Source organism: Giraffa tippelskirchi, chromosome 10, assembly GCF_054371585.1.
Source record: "Giraffa tippelskirchi isolate mGirTip1 chromosome 10, T2T-mGirTip1v1.2.pri, whole genome shotgun sequence".
Taxonomy (NCBI): Eukaryota; Metazoa; Chordata; class Mammalia; order Artiodactyla; family Giraffidae; genus Giraffa; species Giraffa tippelskirchi.
Genome location: NC_137284.1, coordinates 12,066,017 through 12,080,969, shown reverse-complemented (window position 1 = coordinate 12,080,969; position 14,953 = coordinate 12,066,017). Strand labels below are relative to the sequence as shown.

The following is a 14,953-nucleotide window of genomic DNA, read 5'->3' as shown; positions in this document are numbered from 1 at the left end:
CGGCGGGGCCGAGGGGCAGCCCGCGAGCCGCGCTCGCTCCCTCCCACCCTCCAGCTCCAGCTCCGGCTCCCGCTCCATTGTCTGGGAACTGCAGCCGCGGGGCGGGCGGACCGGCGGACGGGCGGGCAGCACCGGGCACTCTTTCGGCCGGGAGATGCCGGGCGGACCGCGGCCACCTGAGCCGCCCGCCTGGTCCCCGCCTTCCGTGGGAAGGATGTGCGCCTGGATGGCGGGGCTCGCGGCCGCAGCTCCCCGGGGGCCCTGCGGCCCCTGGCTCTGCCTCCTGGTGGCCTTCGCCCTGGACATCGTGAGAGGTCAGCGGGAGGGACGGGGCGGGGCGAGGGGCAGCCGGGCCCAGACTGAGGCCGGGGACGAGGGATGCTCGGGAGCCGGGAGTCTAAGAGTTTTGGGACGAAACCCCGAGCCGGGTCGCCCGGCAGCGTGCCCTGAGGGTGGAGAGGTCTCACCCCCCGGGATCTGGCCCCCAGCCGCGGGCCTCTGTTGCTTCCCTCACTTGCATAACCTGGCAATTCCTTCCTGGTCCAGGACCCGCGCGGTCCCCGGGCTCTCGCGCGTAATCTTCCCACCCTCGCCGAGTCCCCGCACCTTCCACGAGCTTCCCCTCCAGCCGGGACGTCTAACCTGGTTGCCTCCTGCCCCGCACGCACCAACTCCCTAATTGGCCTTCCAGAGAGCTGTAGCCCTGTGGCTCCTCGCCCCCTCCCCTCTGCCCAGGACCTGAGAGATCCTCACTGCCTTCCCTCTGCGCCGAGGAGCTCTCTGACCTTGGAGTCTCCAGGGGTTGCCCCATTCGTCCCTTCCTGAGTATGGGGATCCCTGGAGGAGGGACAGAGCCTCCCCTGGACTCCGGGGGTGGGAATCAGACTGCCCCTGGTGTGGACTGAGGCTGCTAGGTGGATGATGCCAGAGAGAGTAGGGGATAGTGAGACATTTTCTGCTCCCGCCCCCCTCCCTCACAAGAGAGCTGAACTCTGAGTGATGGGAGTCCGTGGGAGTCAGGCCACAAGAGCATGTTGTAATTATCCAGGCAATGGAGTAGACAAGAGGACCAGAAGCCAGGGTCTGACCCCAGGGAGCTACAGTCACTCACCTGTTACACTTGGGGAGTGGGGAGTGAAGCTTCTCACCGCAGGCTGCTTGGTGGGGAGGGTCTTGAAGGAGGTTGAAACCATCTAGTCCCCCAGCGCAGCAGTGAGGCTGAGAGCAAACTGGCTCTAGCGCTCCTTTCAGCCACCTGCTCCCCTCCCTGGGGACCCAGCAGGAGCCCTCATAACCCCTCACACAGAGAGAAGAGGAAAGGCTTGTCACATCTATGATGCAGCAGCAGCAACCCCTCCTCCAGACAGTGTGCCATGGTTTACGAAGCTCTCCCCTGGCTACTGTGTCACTAAGTGCTCCTTCTACAGGTGAGGAGCATACTGACCCAAGCTTCATCAAGGCAAGAGTTAGGACGGAAATGCAGGTCTCCAGGCTCCCAGAGGGCTTCCCGTGTGGCTCAGCTGGTAGCGAATCCTCCTGCTGTGCCGTGCGGGAGCCCTGGATTTGATCCCTGGGTTGGGGAGATCCCCTGGAGAAGGGAAAGGCTACCCACTCCAGTATTCTGGCCTGGAGAATTCCATGGACTATTGTCCATGGGATCCAAATGAGTCAGACACGACTGAGGGACTTTCACTTCAGGCTCCCAGATCATCCTCTCCAGGAATGGGGGATTCTGGGATGAGTGTGACAAGGTCCCTTGTCAACAGACAGGAAAAATAAATCAGAGGAGGCAGCCAGGGTAGGAGGGCAAGCAATCAAGGATGGCTTCCTAAAGAAGGAGGCAACATTCACTCTTGGCCCTGAAGGAGGAGGGAGGCGAGGAGGAGAGACCCCCAGTCTAGGGAGTGAAGCCTGCAGGGGCGCAGTGGAAAGCAGCCCAGGGTGAAGAGAGGGGGAGGGTGGAGAGACAGGGTGTATAATGGTTGGTGGCTGGGCTTATTGACTCCCAACTCCACCATGCTCCAGCCATGGAACCCCAGGCCAGTCCCTGAACCTCTCAACTTCATTTTCTACAACCATAAAATGGCATTAATAGTAATAAACCTAGTTCTCAGAGCTACTACAGAACACGGAAGTGTTAACATATGCACAGCATTTACAACAGTAACTTGCACAAGTTAACTTTCAAAAAATTATTATTAGGGCTAGCTAGTAGTCAGTTGATACAGACCAGATATGCTCTGAGGGTTCCTTTGCCCTTTTGAGTGTTGAATACTTTGACTCCCTCCCCAGGCTTATGTAGGATTCCTGCCCCCTCCCCCATTCCCGGCTTGCCCTCCAATACCCAGATGGGATGGGGTAGAAAGGAGCAAGTTTGAGAAACCAGTGCAAGGTTGCCATGGTGATGATACAGTGGCAGCAAGGGTGGATGCCCAGCCAAGTCTGGCCAAGGACCCGAGGGGCAGAGGAAGGGTCTCTAATTCTACAAAGCTCACCTTGTCACCATCTTTTATTACCACATGGACCGTGTCTGGGGAGGGCTTGGTGTCACCAATGCCTTGGTGTCAGAGGCAAGTAGGTAGAGGGCAGGAGCGGATAGGGGAAGAGGAGACATTGAGAAGGTTCTGCTGGTGGGAGGAAGGCCTGGGTCTGTGGAGGCAGAAGGAGTGACTCAGAGCTGGCAGTCAGTCCTGGATGCAGATTCAAATCCCGGCCCCAGTTGCCTGTGAAGTGGGGACTCCCTCCTCCAACATCCTGGGAGAATGGGACTCACAACCCTTTTCTTCCTCCACCGCCCATGACTGCTGAGCCCTGGGGCAAAGCTGGGTTCAGCCCCTGCCTGCTCTGAAGCTGCCACCACCCCTACCCCTTCTCCCTCCTTAGTGGACTGTTACCAGAACCCCCTGGACCCAGTCTACCTGCCGGCAGCCCTGAGACTCCTGGATGCCCCTGAGCACTTCCGTGTGCAGCAGGTGGGCCGCTACCCCCCTGCCAACTCCTCTCTGGGCTCCCGATCTGAGACCTTTCTGCTCCTGCAGCCCTGGCCCAGGGCCCAGCCACTTCTCCGGGCCTCCTACCCACCTTTCGCCACTCAGCAGGTAAGGAGGCGCCACCAGAGTCTTCTGGGCTACCAGGACTCAGAGCCAAGGTCTGCTGTGTGTGGCTCAGGGCCCTTCCACAGCCCTGGCCGCGCTCCCCCTTTTCCAGAGGGGGAGAAGGAGACCCCATCAAGGCTCTCTCTTATTAGCCTGAGATTTCGCTTCTCCCCACCCTCTGCTTTGTTCAGCACCCCCGTTCTCCCTCCAGGTGGTCCCTCCTCGGGTCACGGAACCACATCAACAGCCAGTCCCATGGGACGTGAGGGCCGTGTCAGTGGAAGCGGCCGTGACTCCAGCAGAGCCCCACGCCCATGTCCTCTTCCACCTCAGAGGGCAGGATTGGCCTCCAGGGCCTGGCAGCCTGCCCTGCGCCTGGCTCCATGCCACACACCCAGCAGGCACTGCTCACCGAGCCTGCCGCTTCCAGGTGAGTGGGGGCCCCACCTGGGTTGGCCCTGCTGCTGTGCCCACCAGAGGGTGATCCCAGAATAGGAAAGAGAGGGCTCACCACTTCTGGGAGGTTTGGGGGTCACAGACCACCTCATTCCATTCCTGCTCTGCTAGCTCTCACAGGGCCCTTTTATTTGGGGCCCCTTGAGGAGTTCAGTCCATTGTACATGACTTTGGGCAAGTAACTTAATCTCTCTGAGGCTCAGTTTCTTCATCAGTAAAATGACATAATAGCAATTCTTACCTTATATGGAGCTGGAATAAAGAAATGAGATGAGGACTTCCCTGGTGGTCCAGTCGTTAAGACTCTGCCCTTCCAATGCAGGAGGCGCAGGTTCGATTCTTGGTCAGGGAACTAGGATCCCACATGCTGCGAAGCGTGGTGCAGCCAAAATAGAACAAAAATAGTAATTAAAAAAAAGAATAAATGAGATGGATGCAAAAATAGCTTTTGGCACAATGCCTGGCACAAGAGCAATCCCTCAGTGAGTGTTTATATTATTGTTAGTGTTGCTTTTATTGTTGCACTTTCCCCTCTTTGGAAGCCTAGCATGGGATTCCACTGGAGAGAGGTGTTCTGTGGGCTGTGGGTTCTGAGAAGCCTGAGCTGTAGCCAGGGCAGTCCTGGGGCATGATCAGGGGGAGGTGTTGGGGCTGGTTCACTTTGGAATAAGAATGTTCCCAAAGGTAGAAAAATGGCCAATGGGACGTGTTCTAAGTCCTAGCCTGTCACGTCGCCAGCTGGCTGTGTCACCTGCTTGCGTCTCTGGCCCATGCTGGCCCTGTGTTCATGGACCCCTCCAGCTCTGGGTTTCCTGCCAGAGGATGGGTGCTGGGGCTCCCCTCCCCACCACGCCGACCATGGCTGTTGTGTCTTGACAGCCATCCCTGGGCGCCTGTGTGGTGGAGCTGGAGTTCCCTTCGCACTGGTTCTCCCAGGGCTCAGCCACCCGGGCAGAGCTGGCCTACTCGCTGGAGCCAGCAGCTGAGGGTCCTGGGGGCTGTGGCCCCAGGGGGGAGGAAGACCTTGGGGAGCGGGCCCTCCCAGTGGGCAGTGTGGAGCTGCGCCCAGCGGACCCCCCACAGCACCAAGAGGTGCCCCTGGATGAGGCAGTGACTCTGCGGGTGCCTGACGTGCCTGTGCGGCCTGGACAGCTCTTCAGCGCCACCCTCCTGCTTCGGCACAACTTCACAGCTGGTGTCCTGACCCTGCGGTGAGCTGCCCGGGTCCCTGGGGATGGGTCAGAGGCAGGGAACTTCTGCAGGAAGACTGGGCAAGTGCCCCCTCCTCTTGGGGTCCTTATGGAATCCCTGACCTCTGTAAAACATGGGTCCATCAAACCCCCTCCAGGTTAAGCACTACGATTGCCCTGGTAGCAGGCAGGACCCCACCATTGGGCAGGACCTTGAACCTGGACTCAGAAGTAGGAAGCTCCCTTCCCCCTGGCACTTTTCTGAGACTCCTTGGTCTGGTGGGGCTAACGTTGCCCACAAGGCAATTGTGTCTCCAGGGAGGGGAAACAGGAAGAGGACTTAGCAACTGGGAAGCGTGGAGCCTGGGGGTGGTTAATGCTTGGATGCCCCAGGAGAGGTATGTGCCCCAGTTCCATTCATCTACATCTTTTCCCACTGGCCACCCTCACCATGGTCCTTAGCCTTCGGACACAGTTGGTTCCTTCCCATAGAAAGGCCCTCCTTTTCATGTCCCTTTCTTTAGGAAGTCTGCCCCAGCCATTCCCCCACCCCACTGTTACTGTTTGTGTGTGTCCCACCCCCTGTGTCTCTCCCTCTCCTGCTTACTGGCACCATCATTAGATCTTTCCTAGACTCCTTTTTTCTTTTTTTAAAAATAAATTTATTTATTTTAGTTGGGGGCTAATTACTTTACAATATTGTAGTGGTTTTTGCCATACATTGACATGAATCAGCCATGGGTTTACATGTGTTCCCCATCCTGAACCCCCCTCCCACCTCCCTCCTCATCCCATCCCTCTGGGTCATCCCATTGCCCCAGCCCTGCGCATTTGTCTCATGCATCGAACCTGGAATGGTGTTCTGTTTCACATATGATAATATACATGGTTCAATGCTATTCTCCCAGAACGTCCCACCCTCACCTTCTCCCTCAGAGTCCATAAGACTGTTCTATGCATCTGTGTCTCTTATTCTGTCTCGCATATAGGGTTATCGTTACCATCTTTCAAATTCCATATATATGCATTAGTATACTGTATTTGTGTTTTTCTTTCTGGCTTACTTCACTCTGTATAATGGGCTCCAGTTTCATCCATCTCAACAGAACTGATTCGAATGTATTCTTTTTAATGGCTGAGTAATATTCCATTGTGTATATGTACCACAGCTTCCTTATCCATTCATCTGCTGATGGACATCTAGGTTGCTTCCATGCCTGGCTATTGTAAACAGTGCTGTGATGAACATTGGGGTACATGCGTCTCTTTCAATTCTGGTTTCCTAGACTCTTAAAAGATGCCAAGCCCTGTGTCTCCACTCTGGAGCTCAGGAAAGAGCAAGGCCCAGTTCCCCCCTGGCCCTGAGGGACCCCTAGTGGTAGGGAAAGGGGCTGCGTGGACATGGACAGGATCATACCGTACCCAACTCTGCAGAGGCAGGGGTTAGAGGGTGGAGGCGGGGGAAATTCATCCTGTCACCAGGAAAGCTTTTTAAAGAAAATGGTATCTGTGTTGTGGAGGCTTGAAGAATGAGCAGATGAAAAGAGGAAGGGCAGGGACTTCCCTGGTGGTCTAGTGGCTAAGACTCGGTGCTCCCAATGCAGGGGGCCTGTGTTCCATTCCTGGTCAGGCAACTAGATCCCTCATGCCACAAGTAAAAGAAATCCCAGGCTGAAACTAAAGATTCCATATGCCGCAATGAAGATCAAAGATCCTGCATGCTACAATCCAGAACCTGCTGTGCTGTGCTTAGTCACTCAGTCCTGTCTGACTCTTTGCAACCCCATGGACTATAGCCCGCCAGGCTCCTCCGTCCATAGGGATTCTCCAGGCAAGAATACTGGAGTGGGTTTGCCATGCCCTCCTCCAGGGGATCTTCTCAACCTAGGGATCGAACCCAGGTCTCCTGTATGGCAGGCGGATTCTTTACCGTCCGAGCCACCAGGGAAGCCCAACTAAGACCCAGTGCAGCCTAAATACAAAAAAAAAAAAAAAGGAAGGAAGGAAGGGCAGACCAGGCTGAAGGCACAGCCTGAGCAAAGGCTGAGAGGCAGGAAGGGGCATGATGGATGTGTACTTTGGGAGCAGCTGAAGCTAAGGGCGCAATGGAGAGATGTCACAACCGAAGAAGAAACTGGACCAACCCTAGAGGGCCTCAGATGCCAGGCTAAGACTTGTGGACGGTGGGGAGTCATAAGTGCTCTGTGAATGAGGAGAGCTGTGTGATAGACAGGACCTGCATTGAGATGGGGTCCCCCTGGGTTGGAGGGTGATGAGAAGATTCAGACCAGAGCTCCTTATCTTCCTGCTCCAATCCAGCCCACACTTCAGCACACACCACCCCACCCCCGACAAACTGTACCTATGTCCCCTCCCCCAGGATCAAGGTAAAGAAGGGGCTGCACGTGACGGCTGCCCGCCTAGCCCAGCCCACCCTCTGGACTGCCAAGCTGGACCGCTTCAAGGGCTCCAAGCACCACACCACACTCATCACCTGCCATCGAGTAGGGCCAGTGGAGCCAAATTCCAGGTGGGTACTTTCTTCCTACGACGGGTAGTGTGGGGGAGGGATGGTCCTAGAGTGCAAGTGGGCAGATTTATGGGGCTGGAGGTGAGGAGGCTGCCATGCAGCCCCTCGTATGTACATGTAGTCAGGCACAAGAGCAGTCTCCTTCAAGGAAGCAGCACAAAACAGATATCTTTCCTTCACTCAGGTACTATTTATCCATCTTTCGGCACATGCCAGGTACAGTGTCTGTGAGTCTTATTCCAGGTGACATCAACCTGTCCTGGCCACAGCCCTCACAGCCACTACCCCGCCTCCCACTCCCACCACTTGCGTCCATTTTTCCAGGCTGTTAATATTCCCCCCAAAGCCCAGCTGCAGTTCTTAAAACACTTATGAACTCTTCTCATTCATGCCCTGCGTCTAGCTAGGTCAAGGCCTTGGACTTGTAGCCTCTGTTTGAATTCTAGTTCTGACACTTTTTGGATAAATAACTTAGGCAAGCCAGTTAAGTCCACTTTCCCTGTCCCCCCCTCAGCCTCTGTTTCCTCACCTGTGAAATGGGCATAATGATTCACCCCTTATAGTCTATGAAAATAAGATGCCACACTGCAAGCTTCTAGGCCAGTTCCTGACACATAGTAGGCACTTGATCAAAGGAAGCTGTGACGTTCTTTATTATTCAGGGGTTGAGTGCCAGTCCTGGGACTCGGAAGTGAATCTTCCTCCTTGGTGTTTTATGCCACCCTGACGGCTACGGAGGGCAGAGGTTAGCAAGCCTCTCAGTAGTAAAGTGGCTACTTGCATCTTGAGCAATTAAGAACTGGGACTCTGGAGCCAGGATGCTTGGGTTTCATCCCAGATCTGCCACTTTTCACTGCATGACCTTGGGCAAGTTATATAACTTCTGTACCTCAGTTTCCTCATCTGTAAAATGGGGATAATCATAGGGCCAACCTCACCAAGACAGGAAATGCTCATGACACGCCTGACTGCTAGCAAGCACTCAGATTCTCTCTCTTCTGGCCAGCAGCCCCCTTGAACTGTCCGAGTTCCTGTGGGTGGACTTTTTGGTGGAGAATGGCACTAGTGGGGGTGTGGCGGTCACTCGCCCTGTCACCTGGCAGCTGGAGTACCCAGGCCAGGCCCCCGAAGCAGAGAAGGACAAAATGGTGTGGGAGATCCTGGTGTCGGAGCGGGACATAAGAGCCCTCGTCCCTCTGGCCAAGGTAAGGGATCTGCAGCTCTTCCCAGCCAGGCTGGGGGACAAGTGAGGTGAAGCGCTTGGGGCTGAGCTTCTCCTGCACCCCCAGGCTGAGGAGCTCGTGAACACAGCGCCATTGACTGGAGTGCCGCGGCACATCCCTGTGCGCCTTGTCACCGTGGACAGTGGCGGAGCTCTGGTGGAGGTGACGGAGCACATCGGCTGCGAGTCGGCCAACACACAGGTCCTGCAGGTGAGTGGCACGTGGGAGCTGTACCTGCATGATGCTCACACAGCGTTCCTCCTTCCCCGATCAGGTCCCCAAGAGAACAGCTTCTTCTTCTTTTTTTTCAATCTTTTGGCCATGCTGCACGGCATGTGGGATCTTAGTTCCATAACCAGGGACTGAAGCTGTGGCCCCTGCATTGGCAGCATGGAGTGTTAACCACTGGACCACCAAGGGAGTCCCAGAGAGCAGCTTCTTCTTGATACCAGTGACCTCACGAGAGGAACCACAGCTTTGGTTCCACCAACTCTCTCCAGAGTCAAAGCTCCCAACTCAGGCATTTTCCCATTCATTACTGCATTGGCAGATGAACTGACATGGGAGGGTTAAGAGCATATACTTTACGGTGGGAAGTTTTCATTTGAAACCCATCTTTGTTATCAACTAGCTGTGTGACTGTGGACAAGTCTCAGCCTTTCTGAGCCTCCGCATCCTAAGCTTTAAAATGAAGATATATTTTAGAGATGTTGTAAGAATTAAAAGAACTCTAAGAGGGACTTCCCTGGTGGCCCAGTGGTTAAGACTTCTCTTTGCAATGCAGGGGGTGTGGGTTTGATCCCTGGTCAGGAAGCCAAGATCCCACATGCCTCCTCCGGCCAAAAAACCAAAATATAAAACAGAAGCAGTATTATAACTAATTCAATAAAGACTTTAAAATGGTCCACATCAAACAGAAAAGAAAAAGCACTCTTAAGACAGTATCCAGCAGAGCAGGGGCTGAAACACCAGCAGCTACTGCTGTTATATTTGTTGTTGTTTTTCAGTCGCTCAGTCGTGTCCGACTCTCTGCCACCCCATGGACTGTAGCACACTGGGCTTCCCTGTCCTTCACTGTCTCCCAGAGTTCGCTTGCTCATGTCCATTGAATCAGTGATGCCTTCCAACCATCTCATCCTCTGTTGTAGAAGGATAAAATAACGATAACTATCATTATTGGACCTTGAAATAATCTGTGAGGTTAAAAAAAAAAGGAAGGGCAACGTTCCGCAATCAAAGTTCTAAGAGGGGGAAGCCCAGAGGCTTTACTTCCTAAATCCTGGCTGCCTGAGTGAAGGTGTCCTTTGCTACCTGTGCCAGGTAGCATTATGTAAGTGGTTCCTACCTGAGAGTCCTTGGGTGGATAGGCCTGCCTTGCCCTCAGCCTTTGCCTACCAAAGCACTAATGAGGAACCAGACTTGTGCATTCAAACCTTTACCTGCTGGGGGAAAGATTTTGTTGTATGCAAAAAGCCAGTTTCCCCAACAGCCCCAGGTAAACTCAGGGAAGGGCAGTACCTCCCTGGGCAATGGATCTTGGCTGCATGGGAAAATCTCAGGGAAGCCATACCTCATCTGCTGCTGCTGCTAAGTCGCTTTAGTCGTGTCCGACTCTGTGCGACCCCATAGACGGCAGCCCACCAGGCTCCCCCGTCCCTGGGATTCTCCAGGCAAGAACACTGGAGTGGGTTGCCATTTCCTTCTCCAATGCATGAAAGTGAAAAGTGAAAGTGAAGTCGCTCAGTTGTGTCCGACTCTTAGCGACCCTATGGACTGCAGCCCACCAGGCTCCTCCATCCATGGGATTTTCCAGGCAAGAGTACTGGAGTGGGGTGCCATTGCCTTCTCCGCATACCTCATCAGTGGAATACAGAATGAATTTCAGCCTTACCCTTTCTTACGGGCAGGAGTCAGGAATACTCTCTGGTCTGCACCTGTCCGCTGTGGCTGAGCCCACCCCCTGCCCTCTGCCTTTCCACAGGTGTCCGAGGCCTGTGACGCTGTGTTTGTGTCTGGCAAGGAGAGCCGGGGCGCTCGGGGTGTGCGGGTGGATTTCTGGTGGCGCCGGCTGCGGGCCTCGCTGCGGATGACTGTGTGGGCCCCACTGCTGCCCCTGCGCATCGAAGTGACCGATACCACCCTTGAGCAGGTCCGAGGATGGAGGGTACCCGGCCCAGCAGAAGGGTGAGTGGAGCCCTGGGGAAGCTGGCCAACCTTGGTGAAGTCCCTCTGGGACTGAGCGTGCAGGGAGGTGGGCAGGACACCACCATAAACCTGAATTGGAGTGTGAAAAACTGCCCTGTGGTCTGCGGTTCCTTCTACCCTTGCCCGCCCTTCACCCAGTCTCTGACCACTGTTTGTAACTGCTGACCTCCACTCCCCTCCTCCTTCCCTGCCTCTTTAATAGTACATATGGCTTCTATCATACCACATGATCAGGTTAATCTTGTTTGTGGTCTATCCCCCTCTGCACTCCTCCCCTTGAAGATGAGGGCTTTGTCTATTCTGTTCCCTGCTGTGTCCTCAAGATAGCACCTAGCTCAGTAACTATTGAGGGGATACCCCCAGAGCCCAAGGGTGAGGGGGCCTCAGGCCTTGGGAATCCGTCCTCCCAGGCCCTCCAGAGATGGAGCACTTGTAGGTCTCCTCCAATAACAGAGCATCCCCTCACCTCAGTTCAGTTCAGTGGCTCAGTCATGTCCGACTCTTTGCAACCCCATGGACTGCAGCACGCCAGGCCTCCCTGTCCATCACCAATTCCCGGAGTTTACTCAAACTCATGTCCGTTGAGTCGGTGATGCCATCCAACCATCCCATCCTCTGCTGTCCCCTTCTCCTCCTGCCCTCAATCTTTCCCACCATCAGGGTCTTTTCCAATGAGTCAGTTCTTCGAATCAGGTGGCCAAAGTAGTGGAGTTTCAGCTTCAACCTCAGTCCCTCCAATGAATATTCAGGACTGATTTCCTTTAGGATGGACTAGTTGGATCTCCTTGCAGTCCAAGGGATTCTCGAGTCTTCTCAAATACCACAGTTCAAAATCATCAATTCTTCGGTGCTCAGCTTTCTTTATAGTCCGACTCTCACATCCATACATGACTACTGGAAAAACCATAGCCTTAACTAGACGGACCTTTGTTGGCAAAGTAATGTCTCTGCTTTTTAATATGCTATCTGCTGCTGCTGTTGCTGCTGCTAAGTCGCTTCAGTCGTGTCCGACTCTGTGCGACCCCATAGACAGCTAGGTTGGTCATAACTTTTCTTCCAAGGAGTAAGCGTCTTTTAATTTCATGGCTGTAGTCACCATCTTCAGTGATTTTGGAGCCCCAAAAAATAAAGTCTGCCACTGTTTCCCCTCACCTCACGCATAGTCAAAGAGTTCTAATTAGGAGCCAGAAGGGACTGGGGCGCAGCGCCAGCAGGTGGAAAGACCTGACTTCTGAGGCTCGACTGTGGGCGGGGCTTGGATAACCTGTCCCCCATCTGGAGGCGGGGCCTATCGTGGGCGGGGCCCTCGGCCTGCGAGGAGGGCGGAGCCCGCGCTGACGCCCCTCCCCCGGCCCGCCCCTCCCCTTAGGGCGCCGGAGCCCGAGGGCGCCGGGGCGGAGGAGGCGGAGCGGCGAGCCCGCGGCTGCCGCCTGCAGTACCAGCGCGCCAGCGTGCGCTTCCTCGTCCCTTTCGCTGCCCATCCGCTGGACGGCGGCCGCCGCCTCACCCATCTGCTTGGCCCGGACTGGCTGCTGGACGTGTCCCACCTCGTGGCGCCGCACGCCCGAGTGCAAGACCCGCGCGTAGCCTCGCTGGAGGGAGGCCGGGTCCTGGTGGGCCGGGAGCCCGGTGTCACCTCCATCGAGGTGAGCAGACGCCCCGAAAAGGGTTTATGGAGGTGACTCCCAGAATATTGATGGGCAGATGCGAAGAGTGTCGGAAGGGCCCAGAGTGCACCTGGAGAAGTTTGAGCCCGGGGGACGGGGGATTGGGTCAGAATAGGGCGGCCTTGTAATGGGGGCGAAGTCCTCAAAGTATGAAGGGCGGGGGTTGGGTGCGTGGGGGCCAGGTCTTGAGAGAGGAGGGAACTGTCCCTTAGGAGTGGGGTGGTGGTCCAGGTATGTATAGGGTGTGTGGTTTGGGTGCAGAAGGTGGGAAAGCTGCCTAGCTCATAAACTAGATCCCTCCATAGGGGTGCTGGGCTCTCAGAGGGGAGAGGCTGACTGTGGATGATAACTCTCCCCCACTTCCAACTCCTCTCACCCTCAGGTGCGCTCCCCATTGTCTGACTCCATCCTTGGGGAGCAGGCGCTGGCTGTGACGGATGACAAGGTCTCGGTGCTGGAGCTGCGGGTGCAGCCGGTGATGGGCATCTCACTGGCCCTAAGCCGGGGCACTGCCCACCCCGGGGAGGTCACAGCCACGTGCTGGGCACAGTCCGCCCTTCCCGCCCCAAAGCAGGTGACACGCTGCGGGGTCAGGGGGTTGAGGTCGACATCTCCAGCTGGGGGTTGATAACCAGAGGGATGGGAGGTACCTCCACCCTTCACCTTAGGGTTTCCAGGATGAGGACTGACTCCCTGTAAGGTAGTGAGCTGTCTGCGGCTGGCGGTGATCAAGCAGTGACTGGCTGGAGTGTGGCAGTGGGAGGTTATTAGAGGGCTCTAACTGAGGACGCTCCCGATGACTCAGACCCCGGGGCCAAGTAGCAGACAGGTGATTGACGCATGTCCCCTCTCTCCCTGTGTCTTGTCCCTCTCTGCCTGTGTCTGTTTTCTCTCTGGTCTCTTCTCCTCCTCCGTGTGGCCTGTGTCCGTGGGAGTGGTCTCTGTGTGCATGCGTGCGTGCCCTCGCATGTCTCTGCCCGTGTCTGTGTGCCCCACAGGAGGTGACCCTCTCCCTGTGGCTGTCCTTCTCTGACCACACCCTGGCCCCCGCCGAGCTCTACGACCACCATGACCTGGGACTGTCCGTCTCGGCCGAGGAGCCCGGTGCTGTGCTGCCAGCTGAGGAGCAGGGTGCCCAACTCCGGGTGGTGGTGAGTGGGGCGGGCACCGAGGGGCTGCCCCTGCACGTGGCTCTGCACCCCCCGGAGCCCTGCCGCCGCGGCCGCCACCGTGTGCCCCTGGCCTCTGGCACTGCCTGGCTGGGGCTGCCCCCTGCTCCCACCCCGGCCCCTGCCCTCCCATCTAGCCCAGCTTGGAGCTCATCGCCAGCCCCAAAGGCCAGCGTGGGTGGAGGACGGCAGGCAGCAGGCAGCGTGGGGGGCAGCAGGGATGTGAGGGGCAAGTTTGAGCAGACAGAGGAGGAGGCCAGGAAGGAGGAGGCAGAAGCTAGGGAGGAGGAGGAGGAGGAGGGAGAGGAGGAGATGGTCCCCGCCCCTCAGCGGGTCACCGACCTAGAGCTGGGCATGTATGCTCTGCTGGGCATCTTCTGTCTGGCCATCCTCATCTTCCTGGTCAATGGTGTGGTCTTCGTGCTGCGCTACCAGCGCAAGGAGCCTCCCGACGGTGCCGCTGACCCTGCCTCCCCCCAGCCCCACAACTGGGTCTGGCTGGGCACCGACCAGGAGGAACTGAGTCGCCAGCTAGACCGGCAGTCCCCTGGCCCGCCCAAGGGGGAGGGGGGCTGCCCCTGCGAGAGTGGGGGAGGAGGGGAGGCCCTGACCTTGGTCCAGGCCCAGGCCCCTGCTGGGGGCACCACCAGCTCCTCCGGCACCCTGGCCAGGAAGGAAGCTGGGGGGCGAAGGAAGCGCGTGGAGTTTGTGACGTTTGCACCAGTGCCCCCAGTCCAGCTTCCAGAGGAGCCAGTGGGGGCTCCCGCCGTGCAGTCCATCCTGGTGGCGGGTGAGGAGGACATCCGCTGGGTGTGTGAGGACATGGGGCTGAAGGACCCTGAGGAGCTGCGCAGCTATATGGAGCGGATCCGGGGCAGCTCCTGACCCTCCCAGCCTGCCTGGCCCGGCGCCTTGGGCCTCCAGCCTGGGCAGCCTCCCGCTCATCCTCTGGTGCTTGCTGATCCGAGTCCCTGCCTGGTCCCCCACCGGGACTCCCACCCAGGCCCCCTCTCCCCTGCCCCTTGTCATGGACCATGGTCGTGAGGAAGGGCTCGTGGCCCTTATTTATGAGAACCATTTCATCCTAATATCAGGTACAGAATAAACTGAGAAGGAAACTCCAGCCGGGGACTGCTGCTGTCTGTGTTGGGGGAGGAGAGGCGAGGGTGGGGGATGAGGCCCTGTTCAGCCATTGTCCCTCCTGGGACAGCTTTGGGGGGCTGGGCCCTTGGCCGCCCTCTCATAGCCACCAGCGATCACGATGAACAGCAGGGCTGCAGCAGCCTGAATGCCGGCCAGCAGGAAGAAGTAGAGGTCCATTCGGCATTTGTTGATGTTCCCTGGAGAAAGGAGGAGTTGGCGTTTGAGTCAGGGTGGGGCTCTCCTGGGCCTGGCAGCTGAAGCCACAGTGAGCAGTG

General features: G+C 56.8%; 2 protein-coding genes across 3 annotated transcripts in view; one reads left to right on the top strand and one right to left on the bottom strand.

Moving 5' to 3' along the window:
• On the top strand, window positions 1-14,658 carry TMEM132A (transmembrane protein 132A). 2 transcript variants are annotated; one of them, XM_081536312.1, is made up of 11 exons: window positions 1-314; window positions 2,884-3,098; window positions 3,307-3,525; window positions 4,431-4,762; window positions 7,122-7,271; window positions 8,281-8,476; window positions 8,561-8,704; window positions 10,476-10,678; window positions 12,069-12,345; window positions 12,749-12,940; window positions 13,365-14,658. In XM_081536312.1, exons 1-11 carry the CDS (start codon window positions 155-157, stop codon window positions 14,418-14,420), a joined length of 3,144 nt encoding a protein of 1,047 aa, XP_081392438.1. In that variant the 5' UTR covers window positions 1-154; the 3' UTR covers window positions 14,421-14,658. The 2 variants fall into 2 exon arrangements, with proteins under 2 accessions (XP_081392438.1, XP_081392437.1); XM_081536311.1 differs by having other exon boundaries at window positions 8,278-8,476.
• SLC15A3 (solute carrier family 15 member 3) overlaps window positions 14,574-14,953 on the bottom strand; it is a 15,287-nt gene continuing 14,907 nt past the window's right edge. The window contains exon 8 of the mRNA XM_081536313.1: window positions 14,574-14,875. Coding sequence (XP_081392439.1) covers window positions 14,721-14,875 — 155 coding nt within the window. The 3' untranslated portion in view covers window positions 14,574-14,720. The remainder of the gene's footprint in view (window positions 14,876-14,953) is intronic.